The following is a 16,505-nucleotide window of genomic DNA, read 5'->3' as shown; positions in this document are numbered from 1 at the left end:
TAATCTTCTATACTATTCTGATGAGATGAAACCACAAATTTGGTCAAAGTATAGTTTATTCAAGCAAACTATTAAACTAACAAAACATATGTAAATCAGAAGTAAGGGAAACACTTCATCTGTATAATACACATGCATAAACCCTAGCCGTAGCTCGTCTTTGTATTGTACTTATCACATTCGACGATGATGTCCAGAGCTGACGAGTTTCTTCAACCGATACAGAAACTTACAAGCAGTTGATATGTGGCGACGTATGTCTGCATTGGATTTGGCCTTCTTCAAACTGTAGCTCTTCAGATAGATGCTACGACGTCGTCTATAATCATCGTCTTCCTGACTCAATACAAAGTCTGCACTCAGTTTTTCTGAAGTTACTTCTTCATCACGTATTGAGTTCTTTGGGTTTCCTTCTTGATCCCAAGCTTTTCCATAGATCCAGTTCTCGTTTTCCATCATCGATAATATAGCAGATTTTTCTTGTAACTAGCTCTCTATGTAAAGAAAAAACTGACAGATAAATTAATTAGTGGTAGAGTATTAGGGTATATATATACACAGCCTTATTTTTTTTCCTTTTTTGAAATATCAAATATACTGGATTAATCAGAGAATTTTATTTACAAAGAAATATATATATTTATTTACAATAAAATAATTATGCGTTTTTATATCACGGATAAAAAATAAGTTTTGCGAAAGAAAGAAATGCATGTCTATAGGCTAATAGTTATTGATCTTGTATATAACGTTTTCTGTCAGCAATTATTCCTAGCTTTAAAGGATTTAATTTCGCTAATTTATAACACGGTGTATATACATTAAGGGGATATGATTTGATGGTTCCTATCAAATTCGAATTGGTTTTTTGATGTTTCTATGCAAAGTAATAAAAATCAGATGTGTCTGTTAGGGGTGGGCACTTTACCCGATATCCGAAGTGGCACCCGAACCCGATCCGAAAAAACCGAACCGAAATCCGAACCGAAGTAGCAAAATACCCGAACGGGTATTGAATAAGGAGAGATTGGATACCCGAACCCGAACGGATAATACCCGAACCCGAATGGATATCCGAATATAACCGAACATATGTATAATTAACCTTATGTTTCTAGTTTATATCTCTCATTTTATATAAAATATTTATATTGATACTACACATAATTTAAGTTCATATGATATACATACAATTACGGAAAAATGATTTGCTACTCACTTAAAATGCATGTCAAGTTTTTTATTTCAAAAATTAACAAAAAGTTATATCCAAAATTAAAAAAAATAACTAAATTAGTGCCTTTTTAGTTTTAAAATGTTATGTCCAAATCTATTAACTATTCAATCTATTAAAAATAAAAAATTAGTTAACTAAAAGTTATATTTTTAAATACAATAAACTTGAGAAATGAAAATTTTAATTTTTTTTTCAAAATCTAAATATCCGAACCCGATCCGAAATAACCGAATCCGAACTAAAAATACCCGAATCCGACCCGAAGTACAGAAATACCCGAACGGGTTCTACACCTCTATACCGAAATACCCGAAAATCCGAAATACCCGATCCGAACCCGAACGGGTACCCGAACGCCCACCCCTAGTGTCTGTCTATAGAAAAGGTCGGTTTATGTAAATATATCTAAATAAGCCTATAATAAGGGAGAGAGAGAGATTGGGCCCGAAGGCTTCAAAACTATCTTAACGATCTTTTAAAACAAACAAAAAAATCTAAAAGCTTGGCGACAGATCCTCTCTCTCTCTCTCTCTCTTCATAGCAATTTCCTTTGATTAAACAGAGCGATCCTTTGGTTTGTAAGAGGTCGAAAGGAGTTGCTGAAGAATGTTATCCGGAGGAAGAATGTTCAGAGTAGTGACCATCAGAGCAAAAGAGCTTCCCAAAAAGAGGAAAGTACTTGTAAGGAAGATGATGATACTGAGAAGAGTGAGCTGTGGAAAGAAGTTGATATCTTAAAAGGGGATAAGAAGGCATTGGCGCAGGAGCTTGTCAAAGTCAGGCAGTACCAGGAGGTTACCGACACGAAGATGCTTCACTTGGAAGACAGAGTTCAAGGAATGGAAGAGAGTCAGCAGGAGATGTTGTCGTTTCTGGTGATGGTTATGCAGAATCCAAGTCTCTTGGTTCAGTTGCTTCAACCAAAGGAGAGTAGCTGGAGAAAGGCAGAAGGAGGAGCAACGATTTTGGAAGAAGTTATAGATGAAGGAGACTCAGACTCAAGTGGTCTTCCTTTAGTAACATACCAGCAGCCACCATCAGAGGGAACAGCAGCAAAGTCAAGCTCGATTGACGTAAATGACTTCTTGAGAGACGCGGACATGTTGAAGTTCTGCTTGGATGAGAATCACGTGCCGTTGATCATACCTGATCTGTATGATGATGGGGCATGGGAGAAGCTTTTGTTGTTGAGCCCTTCAATGAAGAAGAATGTGAAGAAAGGAAAGGATGATGCAACATTGGAGGAGGAGGAGGAGGATGAAACCATGAAGGTGATACAAGAAGAAATGGAGAGAGCAGATGACTTTGATTTTGGACAGCTTACTCCAGAGAGGTCTAGGAATCTTGAGATTCTAACACAGCAGATAGCATTGCTGGCTTCAAATGAATAGAGAAAAAAGGATGAGTTTTTGAACATATCAAAACTTTGTTATGTAGTGAAACATTATAAGTAGGCTCTGGAGTATTATTTTTTGAGCAGAGTTTTTCTTAAAGATATGCTATATATAGGCTATAGCGTCTTACTAAAGAAAACATGGACTCTTTATCTACTGAGAATTTTACTTTCTGCTCGGTAAACATTAGTAGCATTTTGTAAAAACAACACTTTTTTTTCTCTACAGAATATAGGTACCGATCTTTGCTCAGACACATCTTATTAGTCAAAGTTGAATATGTTGAAAGAATAAATAAAAATTGAATAATAGTCCTAGTGCGCCCATTGATGGCACAATTATCGAGCTAAGATTATTCTATCATGAACCTCTTATTACGTTGTCTATTTAAATTACATTAGTGATGTAAATCTGCAATATCAATTACTTTGGTCGTTCTAGTAATCTCGTTTTTCTTTTGAAATCATGACATATATATATAATGCCTCTGACGTGGTCCGGAGATTTATCGGAGTAGTCAAAAATTGTTTTACCATTTAAGAACTACACCACTAGTAAGCCTACCACTATGCATCGTCGGCTAAGGAGTCCTGCTCTCGGCCTTTTAAAAGTGATCTTACCTGCTCGTCTTCTTCCTCTCTTGATCCTCGATGTGTTAGAGCAATATAAAGAAGTTGGGGTCTTTGGAATGTTGTTGAAGGTGTATCTGAGAGTAGGGGTTTATTTTTGTGTGTTGTTTCTTCTCGGTTCTATGTCGTGTTTCTCCTTGTGTTCTGGCTCGCTCGTTGTGAACGGGGATAATAATGTGTTCCTTCTAGCTTTTTCTTTAATCTCAAATATGTATTTTATCCAGTTTATTAATCAATCAGTTCATTAAAACATGTTTGAGACTTTAAGATTGGCTTTCGAAAAGTTAAAGTGTAACAAAATGCTCAAATGTTGTAAGCATAAACAATTTTTTTTTCAAATTGCTCATCAAATTGAAAAAAAAAACACTCTAAGATGATGCCTTCTAGCAAATCTGATGGTGCGTTGCGAGAGCATCTATTGATCCGCACATTGGAAAATGTGTATAGCAAACATTTATGAATTGATTAAAATGAATTCTAGATAACTAATCCGCGGATACCAAAGTTGTTACTATGTTCAGTAAATTGTTGATATGTGATGTTTAAAACCTTGTGGATGGAGTTATTGTTAAATGTGGTCAGCGATATGTGTGGGAATGTGTGGCCACGCGTGGTGCAGTCAGCGAGTATGTGGTCGGATCGATGTGGCTGCCTGACATGTGGATGGTAGAGTTGTCAAACGAGTATGCGGTTGGGATTGGTGTCACTGTGATGACGTAAAACTCAGAAGACGAAGCTTAGCTCCGGTTAGTAAGCGATTACATTTGTTTTTGGGATCACCTAATTTCCAAATATGCACAAATATATGTAAAACTATAACAATGGCAATCACTGAAATATATTTACTAATAACTAAGGGGCAATTTAAAACTTCATGTAAGAGTGACATGAAGTAATGACATGTCGGCATAGAAAATATGTAAATAATACACCATTTAAAAGTTACTAGAGTTTTTAACCGCGCTACGCGCAGATAAGATATAATATGTATTTCTCAATTTTAAAAAAATAATGTATAATATTGTATTACATTATTTAAAAAATATAAAATAAGACTACATAACATAAATATTTTTTTTTAATTTTTTTTGTGAAAATTATTATATTATTTGATTGTTGTACTTGATTCGCATATTTGCATAGATATATGTGATAGATGAATAACTATATTTTTATTATCAGTAAATAATATATATTTATTATATAATATAAGAAAAATAAAATTATTTATTTTTTAAAAAACCTTGTCTCATGTTGGGGACTCGATTATAGACATATCATATTCGAAGAAGACATTTTACAGTTATCAATCTTCTTAAAAGTCAAGAAACAAATCTGAATATCAAACAATATCTCATACGATCTCTTTGTGGAATAACTACTCTAAAGTAATTGAATTTAGGCATAAAAAAAGGACTGGAAATGGATGTGCATATGTGTTATCTAAGTCAGCTTTACAAAGTACTATTCATAGTTCATATATCATTTATGTCCATCCTATTTTTTTGTCCATCCTTTCTTAAACATCTTGAAATCATTGATGCTAATTAATAATAAAATTTTGGCTGGAAAAAAAAATTAAATTTATCTAATTATCGCTAAAATATTTTATTAATATTGTCTAAGAAGCTTTCAAGTGATATCATAGTTTAAGTTTTGTTAGTTTTTTTTGTCAATTTTTAGAGTTTTTTGTATTTAAGATTTTTTCCATATTAAGCTTCTATTTCTTTCACTGAATTGATATATATATATATATATATATATATTGATATATATATATATATGTCATAAAAATTACCATCAAATCATTTTTACTTATTTGTTATTTTGTTTTTAATGAACATACACCTTTAAATAATTTAATTTAAAATAAAATTATATATTAATTTGTTGTATTCTAACAATTTGATTGATTTAATTAATTTGCTTTGGTGGATAACTTAAAAAGTTTTCATATGAATCGGAGAAAGCAATCTTATGTTGTTATATTATATTTATTTGTGTATATAGAATCTATATATAATGCTAGTGTAATAAAGAAAAAACATTATTTTTTGTAACTTCAAAAAGATACATTATTACAATTTGAAATTAATCAAAATTTAATAAAATGGTAATTAAATATTTGTAAATCTAATTGCTTTTTTTTTATCTTGTTCAGTTGGATTCTCGTGAAAAAAATCGATAGGTTAAACAAATGTTTCAAAATTTGAAATGTTTCAAAATTTGTTGTATTATTGTTTTGTCTATAAAATAAAAATTTATTGAATTGATATATTTAATTATTGCACCCTTAAATAATATTTTATTAAGACGTTAGAGAACTATGTTTTGAGTTGTTTTGTCAAAATTGGACAAAAATCTATGCTTTTTCATATTTGTCACGGAAATTTATATGTTAAATTTACTTTTACAAAATTCTTAACGTTGTCACGAAAACAAAAATCTATGCTTTTTCATATTTTTCAATATTTTCACACTTTCAAAGAATATATTAGCTTAGTCACTTACTTATTTTTTTTTACAAAACAAAGTATCGGAGTCTTGAAAGTTGAATTCATATTATTGTAATTGTACATAAAAGTTTGTGATTACATACTTAGTGATTCTTGTATATGTGTTCAAGAAAGTTTCAATGGCTTAGTAGTAACTGCCCTATATTAATATCATAATAACCCGGGTTCGATCCTTTCCTTTGCATTGTTTTTTTATTTTTTACGAAAAATAAATGAAATGACGTGGCAATTTCGGACTCTCTGATTGGTTGATTTTTCTATCCTACGTGGACACCCTCTCCATGGCTTATATTTGCCTTTTAGTATAGTATAGATTTTCGAAAAATGTTTCTCTTCTAATATATATATATAAGGGATGTGATCGAGAAATTACCTAACTAAGACACCATTTTGTTTGAATTTGAAAATTCAAACCATGAAATCAACTAATTCCATACAAAATAGTTTGACTGTTGACAAAAATAAAAGTTTGGTTTAAGTATTAATTTTGGGATAAGTAGTATATGCATTACCTTATAATACCCTATAATATTTCTTAGATGATCATGTGTATTAGTCTTCTCAAACAACATATATCAATCAACGGTTTATATAAATAATTACATGTCTAGTTCACTATAACTTTTTGACCCATATGTCTCGATCATCAGTACATGTTTCATATGCAGCAGTACCAATGGTTATTATCATGACGGTTTTATGTTTGTTTCTAGCAAATAATGTGACCCATGCCCGAAGGCAAGCCACTTACTATGTTGGAGGCGTGTATGGTTGGGACACGATTATTCCAATGGACACTTGGGCACGAGGCAAAATCTTTTATGCTGGTGATATTCTCGGTATGGGAACGATGCTAAAAATCATATTAATCTTGATTGATAAACAAATGTTTTATTAGATTAATTGAATAAGAGATGACTTGCTGGATAAATCATCTAGGTTCGGTCCAAACCATGTATGAAAACCGGATTAAGGTGTTATGATATTGATCCACTCCAGGCTTAATTTAACTCCGAATGGTTTTACTCATCTATTTTGGTTCATCGAGCCAACTTTATTAGAAAGGGTAAATATTTGTAAACAATAAATTTATATTGATATAATATGGTGTTGCATTGCAGAATTTAAATACGATTATTTGACAAGCAATGTGATGGTGGTAAATCGTACTGGCTATGAAACGTGTATAGCAAACGAGGGTGCGAAAGAGTACACATCCGGCGACGATAGGATCAGCCTTCCATATGGTCTTAGCTACTACATCGGGACATATGATGATGCTGATTGCTCAGCTGGTTTAAAGATGGCCATAAGAGCAATTAGTTGAAATAAGTAATTAGTTCATAGTGAAATTATTAATGCATGTTTTTTTGTAAGTAAATTCACTCAAACTCTCATATCAATAAAAAAAATTCTATCATAGCTTTATCATGTTTTATGTCATTTCGTTCTTTGTTATTCTCCAAACATTATTCAAGAATTTATTTCCTCAGATTTGTTAATGTGCGATCGTGACATTCATTTCCTACAAAATAAAAAATGGCTTTTGAAAATAATGACATAAAATCAAATTAACTGTGTCATGAAAATTTTATATAGATTTATATTTTAGCGAGATTCTAAATATGGAACAACTCACATATATATTATGCAAATTTAAAATAATTGTATAATCACTATATAAATAAATTGAGAAGTATTTTCTCAAATTTATATGGACAATCTCTAAATATTTATATTGACGCTAATGGTCAGTTTATGAGTGAATGTAAAATTATATTCATCAAAATCAGTTAGTACATCTAGTGCATACCTGTTTTTGTGTTGCATCACTTTACAAACGAGATAGTATAGATTTAGCATATACTAGCGAACCAACACAAGAGGAGGGAACCATATCTCTTGTTGTCTGATTTCGTCAGCAAACTTAGCCAATTCGTAATGTTTTTATCAATGATTTTCCCAAGATTTTGTGGTTGAGTCGGATATTCACCATGCTGCCGCTGATTCTTCTCCCTCCAGAGTTAGTGTATTGCAATTTGTAGAGCAGATCTGACTCAGAATCTCGAGTGGACATTGATTGTGTTGTCTGAGATGATCTCTACTATGTCTGGCCAGCAAGATGAGTGTTTCATTTAGGCCATTGCAATTTGTAGAGCAGATCTGACTCAGAATCTCGAGTGGACATTGATTGTGTTGTCTGAGATGATCTCTACTATGTCTGGCCAGCAAGATGAGTGTTTCATTTAGGCCATTGACATTCTTGGAAACACCTGAAATAGGATCATGTCATCGTTCTACATCATCTCTACACGAGAGGCCCAGACGAGTTAGAGTCACAAATGCAGAAGAACAGACTGAGTCCTAAGCAGCACTCACTGTGGCTTGATAACCAAAGAGAGGATCAGATCTGGAAAGGGATAAAAGTCACATTGGATGATTATGCAGTGAAGATCCGGTCCAGAGAGGAGAAAGAGTTCAGTCCAGTTATTAGCCTCTAATGCTTCAAATTGTTTGTGTTTGTTTCTTTTTTTTTATTAAAGGATTTTGAGTTCTCTTGGCAGATCGAGTCAATACGTATATTTTTTGTCTCAATGAGTTTTGTTCATTTATATCGACAGTATCTCTCTCACATACATGTCATGTAAATCCAGATTTATACATCGAACTGTGCAACTATACATCGGTCATATTTAAGCCAAAGCGTAGTTACATAGAACATATACAAGAAAACGCAACGATTACAAAGGCAAACGATCATTAGTTGCCAACGGAAATAGATCTCTCTCCTAAGCCGAGTGGTGAACGTGAACGTTGACTCCTCTTGATCTCGGAAAGGACCCTTCTCATCTCCGGTTGATGCAGCGATGGCTGACTTATCTTCTCAAATTCTCTCTTTATCTTCACCACTTGGCTATGTTTTGGACCATCCTCGTTTCCACGATTGTTCTTGTTCTCCATTTTCACCCTGCCCACAAACCCGAGACAAACAAATAAACCCTTTATAATAACTATGTCCTGTTTTGAAAAGACGACACGAGTTGTGTGTGAAAGTAGAAGAGAAATCAGGTGGGTGAGCAACGCCGATATGGTTTGATAATATTATTATACAGAGAGACGACTACTACTCTTTCGTGTGTTTATAAGCAAACGTGAAGAATGAGACAAGGACGGTGTCTTCGGAAAGACCAGGAGGCTGCCATGTGGACTCAGGTCGTTGGTCAACTAGAAGATTCTAGAGGATATGCTTTTGATACCATTACTTCTCTAATCAGTCGTTAATAATTATCCAAACGCATTATTCTCGTGTTACTTTTTTGTCATTAAATAATGTAGAAGGCTTAGACGTTTTGTTCATTTTCTTTTTCCTTTCATCTTCACTTTTCTCCATACCGAAATATTAAGCTTTATTTTTGACGTCTATGGAGTTGGAGAATCTGGGTGTGTTCATACGGTTGAAGTTTTTAACTGAGAAAACATATAATTTTAAAACCTTATATACTCTTTCCTATTTCATCTAAAATGATGTTTAAGTATATAAATTAAGAAATCAGATAAGATAAATTTGTGTTATAGGTGTGTTAGTGGTAATATTAAATTTATTACTGACTTTTTATGTATTTATCTTGACTGTAGCTATAATTTTTGCTGAGATATAATAAAATAAAACAGGATTGGTAAAATAGAAAATATGTGATGTACGATAAAATAGCAAATTTTATTTTAGTTGATATTTTTATTTTGAATTTATCAGTAGTTCAGTACTCAACAATATTATAGTTCTTACATTCCAAATTATTGGGATACAATTGCCTACGAAATCTTGGAAAATAAATTTTCTTTAGACTGTACGTTTTAAAAAATGAATCTACATCATCATCATTGAAATTTAGTATAATTTTTGTTTTGAACTGAACATTTGGTGTAATTCTTTAGTAAATTTGGTATAATCTACATGATCATCATTGAAATTTTCTTTAGGTTTCAATTCTATATATAAAATATGGGTACAATATTTCATTTTTTTTAACATTCAACATTTTGAAGTAAATATGAATGCATGAAGAATAGTTGAAAATAGAAAGAGAACAAAAATCATACAATTACAAAGAGATGTAGGATTGTATTTTTTTTTGTCATCAGGATCGTATATAATTATTGAATGAGGCTCCACCGATTGATGGGGCCAAAAGTTGAACACAAGATTGAGCGTTGAGTTATAATTTATGATGTGATTTGAGGTTATTCTGTAGGTGAGATGATTAACTGACTTCCATATGCAAATTTTCAGGCCGAAACTTGATTTTTTTTCACTCGACATCCAATATGGCTGTATTTTTTCTTGTTTCCCAAATTGCCATCTCTACTGCCCGGTATGGGTTTTCAAATAATATGGACTTTAGCCGAGAGGAAGGGACTGGCTGATGCACTTCTTGGCAGGTGCGATTCGGTCTTTCTATTCGAAGATTCATAAAAGTTCCCTAATAAAAATTGATCCATGGTGTACTAACCAAATAGATAATAGACTAGTCCACAGAGGCGTGACTACCATGTTGCCAAAACGCCACAGGTCCCACTAATATATTAACATTTTGGGGCCCCCATTTTTGTATATGTTTGGTTTAATATAGTGGTTTTAAGAGCAATTTTTAATGTTTATATCTCAAAATTGATTTTTTTTTTTGCTTAACTGTTCTTTTTTCTGAATTAGGCATTTCTAATACGAAAACTGCCTTATAATCTATGGGGTCATATATACATCTGGTTTGCGATAGGTTTATAAACAAAAAGTATAACAATTTTTATTAATAAAACTTTAGTTTTAAAATTTTGCCTTGAACCCCTATTAATCTTCGCACGGCACTCCAGTTCTTTTATTCAAAGATTCAAAAAAGGTCTCCAGTAAAATTGATTGATAGTCTACAAACAAACATATGATCACTCGAAGACCAAAATTTTGGGACTTCGATCGGGTTTGAGACGGCATGATATTTTACATGCTTAAGCCCCTTGCTAGACTTTTCAAAAGTGTAAGTTTTGATTTAAAAAAACTATGAACCGTAGTTATTCTGTGAATATTTTCTCAAATGGAGTTTATAGGGTAGGTTCTGATACCATGTAAACTAGTAAAGAGCTTTGGAAAAGTATCTTGTTTCACAGAGAAGACCTCCTTATATACATATACCTACAACGACTCAAGATAAAACCCAAATAATGTGTGTACTTATCTAAATATACATGGCATTATCTCCAATATAATAGGAAGACTTATCTACTTCTAGATCCTATCTCAACAGATTTCAAAGGGAGTTTATCTTTAGGTTATCTTCATGTAGGTTGTATTGATTGCCGAGTTTGATATAAAACCAACACCCGTACGTAATACATAGAATTAAAGTAGGTTTAATCTCAGTTTGATTTTTTTTTGTCCGCCTAAAGGTTTCATTAGTAAAAGCCCAAAGGGATATTACAAACTGGTGTCCAAATATTATTATCCTTCTATTTGTATTCGGACAATTTAGAATTCGAATTTCTCACGTGGACTGGATTTATTAATTAAAAATACGAGTGGAATCAGAACAAACATGTCTACTCAACTTTCGGTTTGGTGGTTGTAGAAAAGGGAATAAGATTCAGCAAATTAACATGATGATTAAGGAGTAATTTACAGAGGGAATCATATCAAATACTATTTCAAATCAACACTACACTACATGATTTGTATATATATATAGAGACATCAGAAAGATTTTAGTTATCCATATCAAAGAACACTAAGAGTATATAAAGAAAAAATGCTTGACAAACTTATCGGAGGGTATGGGTACGGCCACCACGGGTACGGCCACAAGAATCACAGAAGCAGCGGCTACACCTTCGAGGAGCACAAGGAGTTCATGTCTTATGAAGAGTCACAAGGAGGCTACTTTGACCGTCAATCCCGCTACGATCACCACATGAGGCTTCCGGCCAACCACAACCGTCCACCCATGGCTCACATGCCTGTCTTTGACGAAGAAGATTCAGACTCAGAAGGGGAGGAGTTCTATAAGAGCAGTCAGAGCCACCACAAAACAGTGTTGCCACATCACGGAAACAACCACCACCAACAGCCACCTCATATGAACTTCATGCCCCCACCTCCGATGGCTCAACCTCACCACAATGTAAGCTATCTTTTAAGGTGTTGCAATCTATCTAATCATGGTATGTTGTAGATATTCTTCCAAAGTGTCTTGGAGCATTTTTTTCTGTTAATAATATGCATTATGTACATGTTTTGTCTGGTGTCTTGCAAACATAAAAGTCCTGAAGTTATGCTGAAATTTTATTATATAAAATTATAATTTTTTATTTGTAGAATCTGATTTATAAATTATGGGATTTTTGTGACATAATGCCATATGAAAATGCACCAAGTATCCCTCTTGTTAAACAGTTTAATAATTGTTTTTGTACTTTCAACCCATTGGTAATTTTGTTAATTATGGCTTGCAGGGAAAGATAGGTAATGGATGGCAGGGGATGCATGAAGATGCATACTATGGAGGGCACGGGATGCAGCAACACGGTGGGTATGGGATGAAGCAGCACGGTGCGCAAGAGATGAAGCACCACGACAGGCTTATGGCTCCTCAGGTTCCACCACATCATGTCTACATGAACCCAAGCCATGCTAGTGGCAGTGGGAGTGGGCATGCAGTAATGTTCAAGGCTTCGGAGAACTGGCGAGTCAGCACCAATAGCAGCGGCCACCACAGGGCAAGATGGGGGAATAGGGGACTCTGACTGCACGCAACTACTCTGCCGGTTCAAAAAAAGAAGTAATGATTATCTTATACTAAATAATAAAATTATAATTAAGATGTGTGCGTGATGAATATTAATCAGTATCGTACTAAAACCAAACATGGGACTTTAACAAAAGAAAGTTCTTGTTTGACGAACTTATGATAACCAACGAGTGTTGTTGTTGCTGTGTATGTTAAATAAAAATAATGTAAGTATTATCATTTATTGTCTCGTGTCCGGTGGAGAGATTGATTGCATAAAAATTAGGGTCTAAGAAAATATTAGATCACCTCCAATCCAATAGTGTTTCATTAAGATTTAATTTGAGATGATCGATCATGTGTTTTTTTTTTTACGTCATCGATCGATCATGTGTTAAATGGATATTTTTTACTTACAACATTCATAGTAATTAACAACAATCGAAACTATATATATAACTTCCCGAATATGCTTCACGCAGTGTTTTGAAACCCGACCCGAACCAGCGGTTGAACCGGTAAACCCGGTGATCCAGAAAAAATCCGGTTTGGGTTTTATGAAAAATCTAATATTTAAAAACCCGCAAAAAACCGTAAAAACCCGCAAAAACCCATTAAACCCGAGAACCCGATACCGGTTAAACCGCCGGTTGAACCAATAATATAACTTTTACTCTTTTTTTAGTTTTTAGATTATGTTTTATATTCTAAGTTTTCAATTAAAAATTTAGATGCTGACAAAAAAATGTTAGGTTTTCCCTTTTCAGTTTTATATTTGTAATTTTTAGATTTTGATGAAGATTTTTTACTATGCCACCTAAAAAAATGAAGTGGACGATGATAAAAAAACCAAAATTAGTTGATGTGATTTGGTGTTAGTTTATTTCTGTTATTGACAACTTATTACAATGATCTTTTACTTTTAGTTTAATTTGAACTAGATTTCCACCCGCACAACCGTGCGGATATATATTTTCACATTTATATATATATATAGATATTTGTTTTACATAATTATTATATATTTTTAATGTTACTCACATATTTAAATGTTTGTATAATTATGCCAAATATAATAATTTTATAGTTTTCATGCTGTAAATTAAAATCATCACATATATATGTTGCCTATTATATATTTGTCCTATTGAATTTGCGTTTGATTGCTAAACTAATTTTTAATGCATGAAACAACATATATGAAAACAATTTTATATTTAATTTATTATAATCATGATCCGTAATTCAAATCGGTAGATTTTTTTAGTAATTTTCAATGTTTATTAATTTTATATAATAAATTACTGTATATTAAAAAATTTAAGATAAGATAAATTTTTATACATGTATTATATAGTTTACTAATATTAACCCGTTCTACCAACATATTATATTTTTAACTTAAATATTTTATATTTATGAAAACAAAATATGTTAACTTATCAATTTAAAATAATTTTATCATATTTTGTTCAATATAACATTTTTATTTTAAAATGATAGATATTATTATAAAATTAATAAAATAGGATATAATTTTATTCTTTTAGTGACATTTCATTACTAATTACAAAATTAGTTGAAAATATTTATATTCAATTTATGACAATTAAGATCTTATTATAATCTTTTTCAAGAGATTTGTTAGAATTTTATTTTTTTCTTTAAAAATTAAAAGATATAAAAGATATTATGATTAAAGTAGTTAAAAATATTATATATATTAGCATTAGTGATATACATTTAAAAGAAAATTTAAATGATGGTCCAAATAAAAATATCACTCATCAAAAAATCATGATTTTTATTTTATTAGAAAACAAATTTGAAAAAATTAAAATAGAAATAAATATTTATTTCTAACAAAATCTTTTAAAATTATTAGTAAATGTATTTTTGAAATTAATTAATTTCATTTTATTTAAATTTTCGTTTATAAACCAAAACTATATTCAATTTAGTTTCTAATTATATTTTATGATAATTTAAATTAAAACTAACTATTTTTCGAAAGTAAATTTTAAAAGATTCTAAGACGATTTTAAAAAGATTTTGTTTGAATATTTTAAATATATTCATTTGTATTTCAAATAAAAAGATAAAGATATTAAAAGATTAAATAATGAACTTATGTAAAATATCATATTTTCTTGGAATGGTCCAAACTAAAAAAAATCAGACATGAATAGAAGTCATGACTTCTGTTTTAATATATTGGATTTAAAGTTAATTTATTATTCAAATTAGATATTTAAATATTTGTGAGTTTTATATCTTGATTTTTTAAGATGTCATAACTCTTACTTTGTTACACAAAATTTTAAATAGTCTAAACTATTTTTTTTATATTTTGCATGTCAAATGAAAATAAAAATATAAAAACTAAAGTTAAGTATTTCTTAAATACTTTTTAAACAAAAAGTATATATATGTCCAAACTATTATTTTATGTTTTAAAAAATATTTAGAAACTATTAAACTTTAGTTTCTATATATTTATTTTCATAACTAATATATTATTATATAATAAAATTAATTCATTTATTAACCCGCGGTTCACCCGCAGTCGACCCAATGACCCAGTAACTCAGTAAATCGTCTGGTTCAGTGTCCGGGTCGGGTTTAAAAACATTGGCTTCACGTGGATTCACCGTTCATCTCCCTGGAGTATCAACATAATAAATAAATAAAAATTGCAAACCTTTAGTCAAAAAAAAAAAATCGATAACATGCAATATAATCTGCGGATTTGAATTCAATTGACGCAGATATTGATTCTAGTTGTGTCAACTGAATTCAAATCCTCAGATTCGATATGGCTAGTTGTCGAACTTTTAACAAATTATTCACTGTTCATATACTTTCCAAGAAACTATTAAGAAACATATACAGATATCAGACTATTCAACTTGGAGGCGTGACTAACTTGTTGACAGAGAAATATTTGTCTCAATAGTCGTTGATAAATGTTCAATCTGGAATTTGGATTAATATTTTTTTTTGCTTTTTTAAGTTATAAATAATAATATTCAAAATACAACCGCATCTGTTAAAAATGCTTTAAATTGGACTAACTTTCAGTTTGGGATAGTGTTTTAGTGAAATATATCTTACTTTTTTACAAAAAAGTGTTTAAGATCAATTTTCCTTTATTAATTCGGTTTGATTCAACTGTCAGTTTTTTTCAGATAATAAAGTAAACTGTATCTGGAAAAACTGGATAGCGTTGGTGAATGCGTGGTTAAACAGCCATTGATAACATTTTTGGAATCTCTTAAAAGATGATATAGTTCTATAAACTGTGTAAAGTAAGTAATAACCTGGAAGAAAAAGAGTGATAACCTGAATATATCACTAATGCAAAATAGTTGGTGGCATTTAATTATACCGTGTAGCAAATAGCAATAATCTTAATTTTTTTTTAAAAAGCAATAATCTTTTTTTTTTTGAACTAAAAATAAAAGCAATAATCTTGACTCCTGAGGAATATCGAAGTTGACTTAAAGTCTTCATAAAAACGATGGATCAAAGAGCCACCCTCAAGCGTACGTGTTCTGTGTTAAGGGAGAGTATTCAAACTTTGCAAGTATTAGATGCAATTTCCAACAACATGCATGATTGAGGAGACCATTCTACAACGAATATGTTCCTTAGATAAAATGAAACATAGCCACATACTTTTTCTTATGATCTTCGCTAAAGTCTAAAGATGCGGTCAAGACACACAATGTTGATCAATTATTTAAAGCACATAATGCCTCGAAAACCAACACTTTCTTTTGTTTACCATTTGTGGCAGGTCTTGGCAAAATATTTGTATAATTTGATTTGATACGCAATCTGTTTTGATGCGAACCAAAATTTTAGATATTCGTAACTCTATGACGGAAAGCAAATATTACTGTGCAATATTTTAAAAACAAAGCAAATCACAAATACTAATATTGTTATGAAAT

At 31.3% G+C, this 16,505-nt stretch overlaps 4 protein-coding genes across 4 annotated transcripts; 3 read left to right on the top strand and 1 right to left on the bottom strand.

The window, feature by feature from the left end:
• Window positions 1-1,475: 1,475 nt before the first annotated feature.
• On the top strand, window positions 1,476-2,953 carry LOC103852501 (heat stress transcription factor A-8-like). Its single transcript, XM_018656415.2, has one exon. It carries the CDS (start codon window positions 2,047-2,049, stop codon window positions 2,626-2,628), a length of 582 nt encoding a protein of 193 aa, XP_018511931.2. The 5' UTR covers window positions 1,476-2,046; the 3' UTR covers window positions 2,629-2,953.
• Window positions 2,954-5,685: 2,732 nt separating this feature from the next.
• LOC103852435 (basic blue protein) lies at window positions 5,686-8,169 on the top strand. Its single transcript, XM_009129339.3, has 2 exons — window positions 5,686-6,615; window positions 6,898-8,169. The coding sequence occupies exons 1-2, from the start codon at window positions 6,411-6,413 to the stop codon at window positions 7,101-7,103; spliced, it is 411 nt and encodes a 136-aa protein (XP_009127587.1). The 5' UTR covers window positions 5,686-6,410; the 3' UTR covers window positions 7,104-8,169.
• A 187-nt stretch (window positions 8,170-8,356) lies between these two features.
• Window positions 8,357-11,275, bottom strand: LOC103852434. Its single transcript, XM_009129338.3, has one exon. The coding sequence runs from the start codon at window positions 8,735-8,737 to the stop codon at window positions 8,537-8,539; it is 201 nt and encodes a 66-aa protein (XP_009127586.1). The 5' UTR covers window positions 8,738-11,275; the 3' UTR covers window positions 8,357-8,536.
• Window positions 11,276-11,517: 242 nt separating this feature from the next.
• Window positions 11,518-12,805, top strand: LOC103852433 (histidine-rich glycoprotein). Its single transcript, XM_009129337.3, has 2 exons — window positions 11,518-11,943; window positions 12,275-12,805. Exons 1-2 carry the CDS (start codon window positions 11,572-11,574, stop codon window positions 12,563-12,565), a joined length of 663 nt encoding a protein of 220 aa, XP_009127585.1. The 5' UTR covers window positions 11,518-11,571; the 3' UTR covers window positions 12,566-12,805.
• The last annotated feature ends 3,700 nt before the right edge of the window (window positions 12,806-16,505 follow it).

The sequence above is a fragment of the Brassica rapa genome, chromosome A02, assembly GCF_000309985.2.
Source record: "Brassica rapa cultivar Chiifu-401-42 chromosome A02, CAAS_Brap_v3.01, whole genome shotgun sequence".
Lineage (NCBI taxonomy): Eukaryota > Viridiplantae > Streptophyta > Magnoliopsida > Brassicales > Brassicaceae > Brassica > Brassica rapa.
The sequence above is the reverse complement of the archived record's forward strand: the minus strand, read 5'-3'. Positions and strand labels throughout refer to the sequence as shown.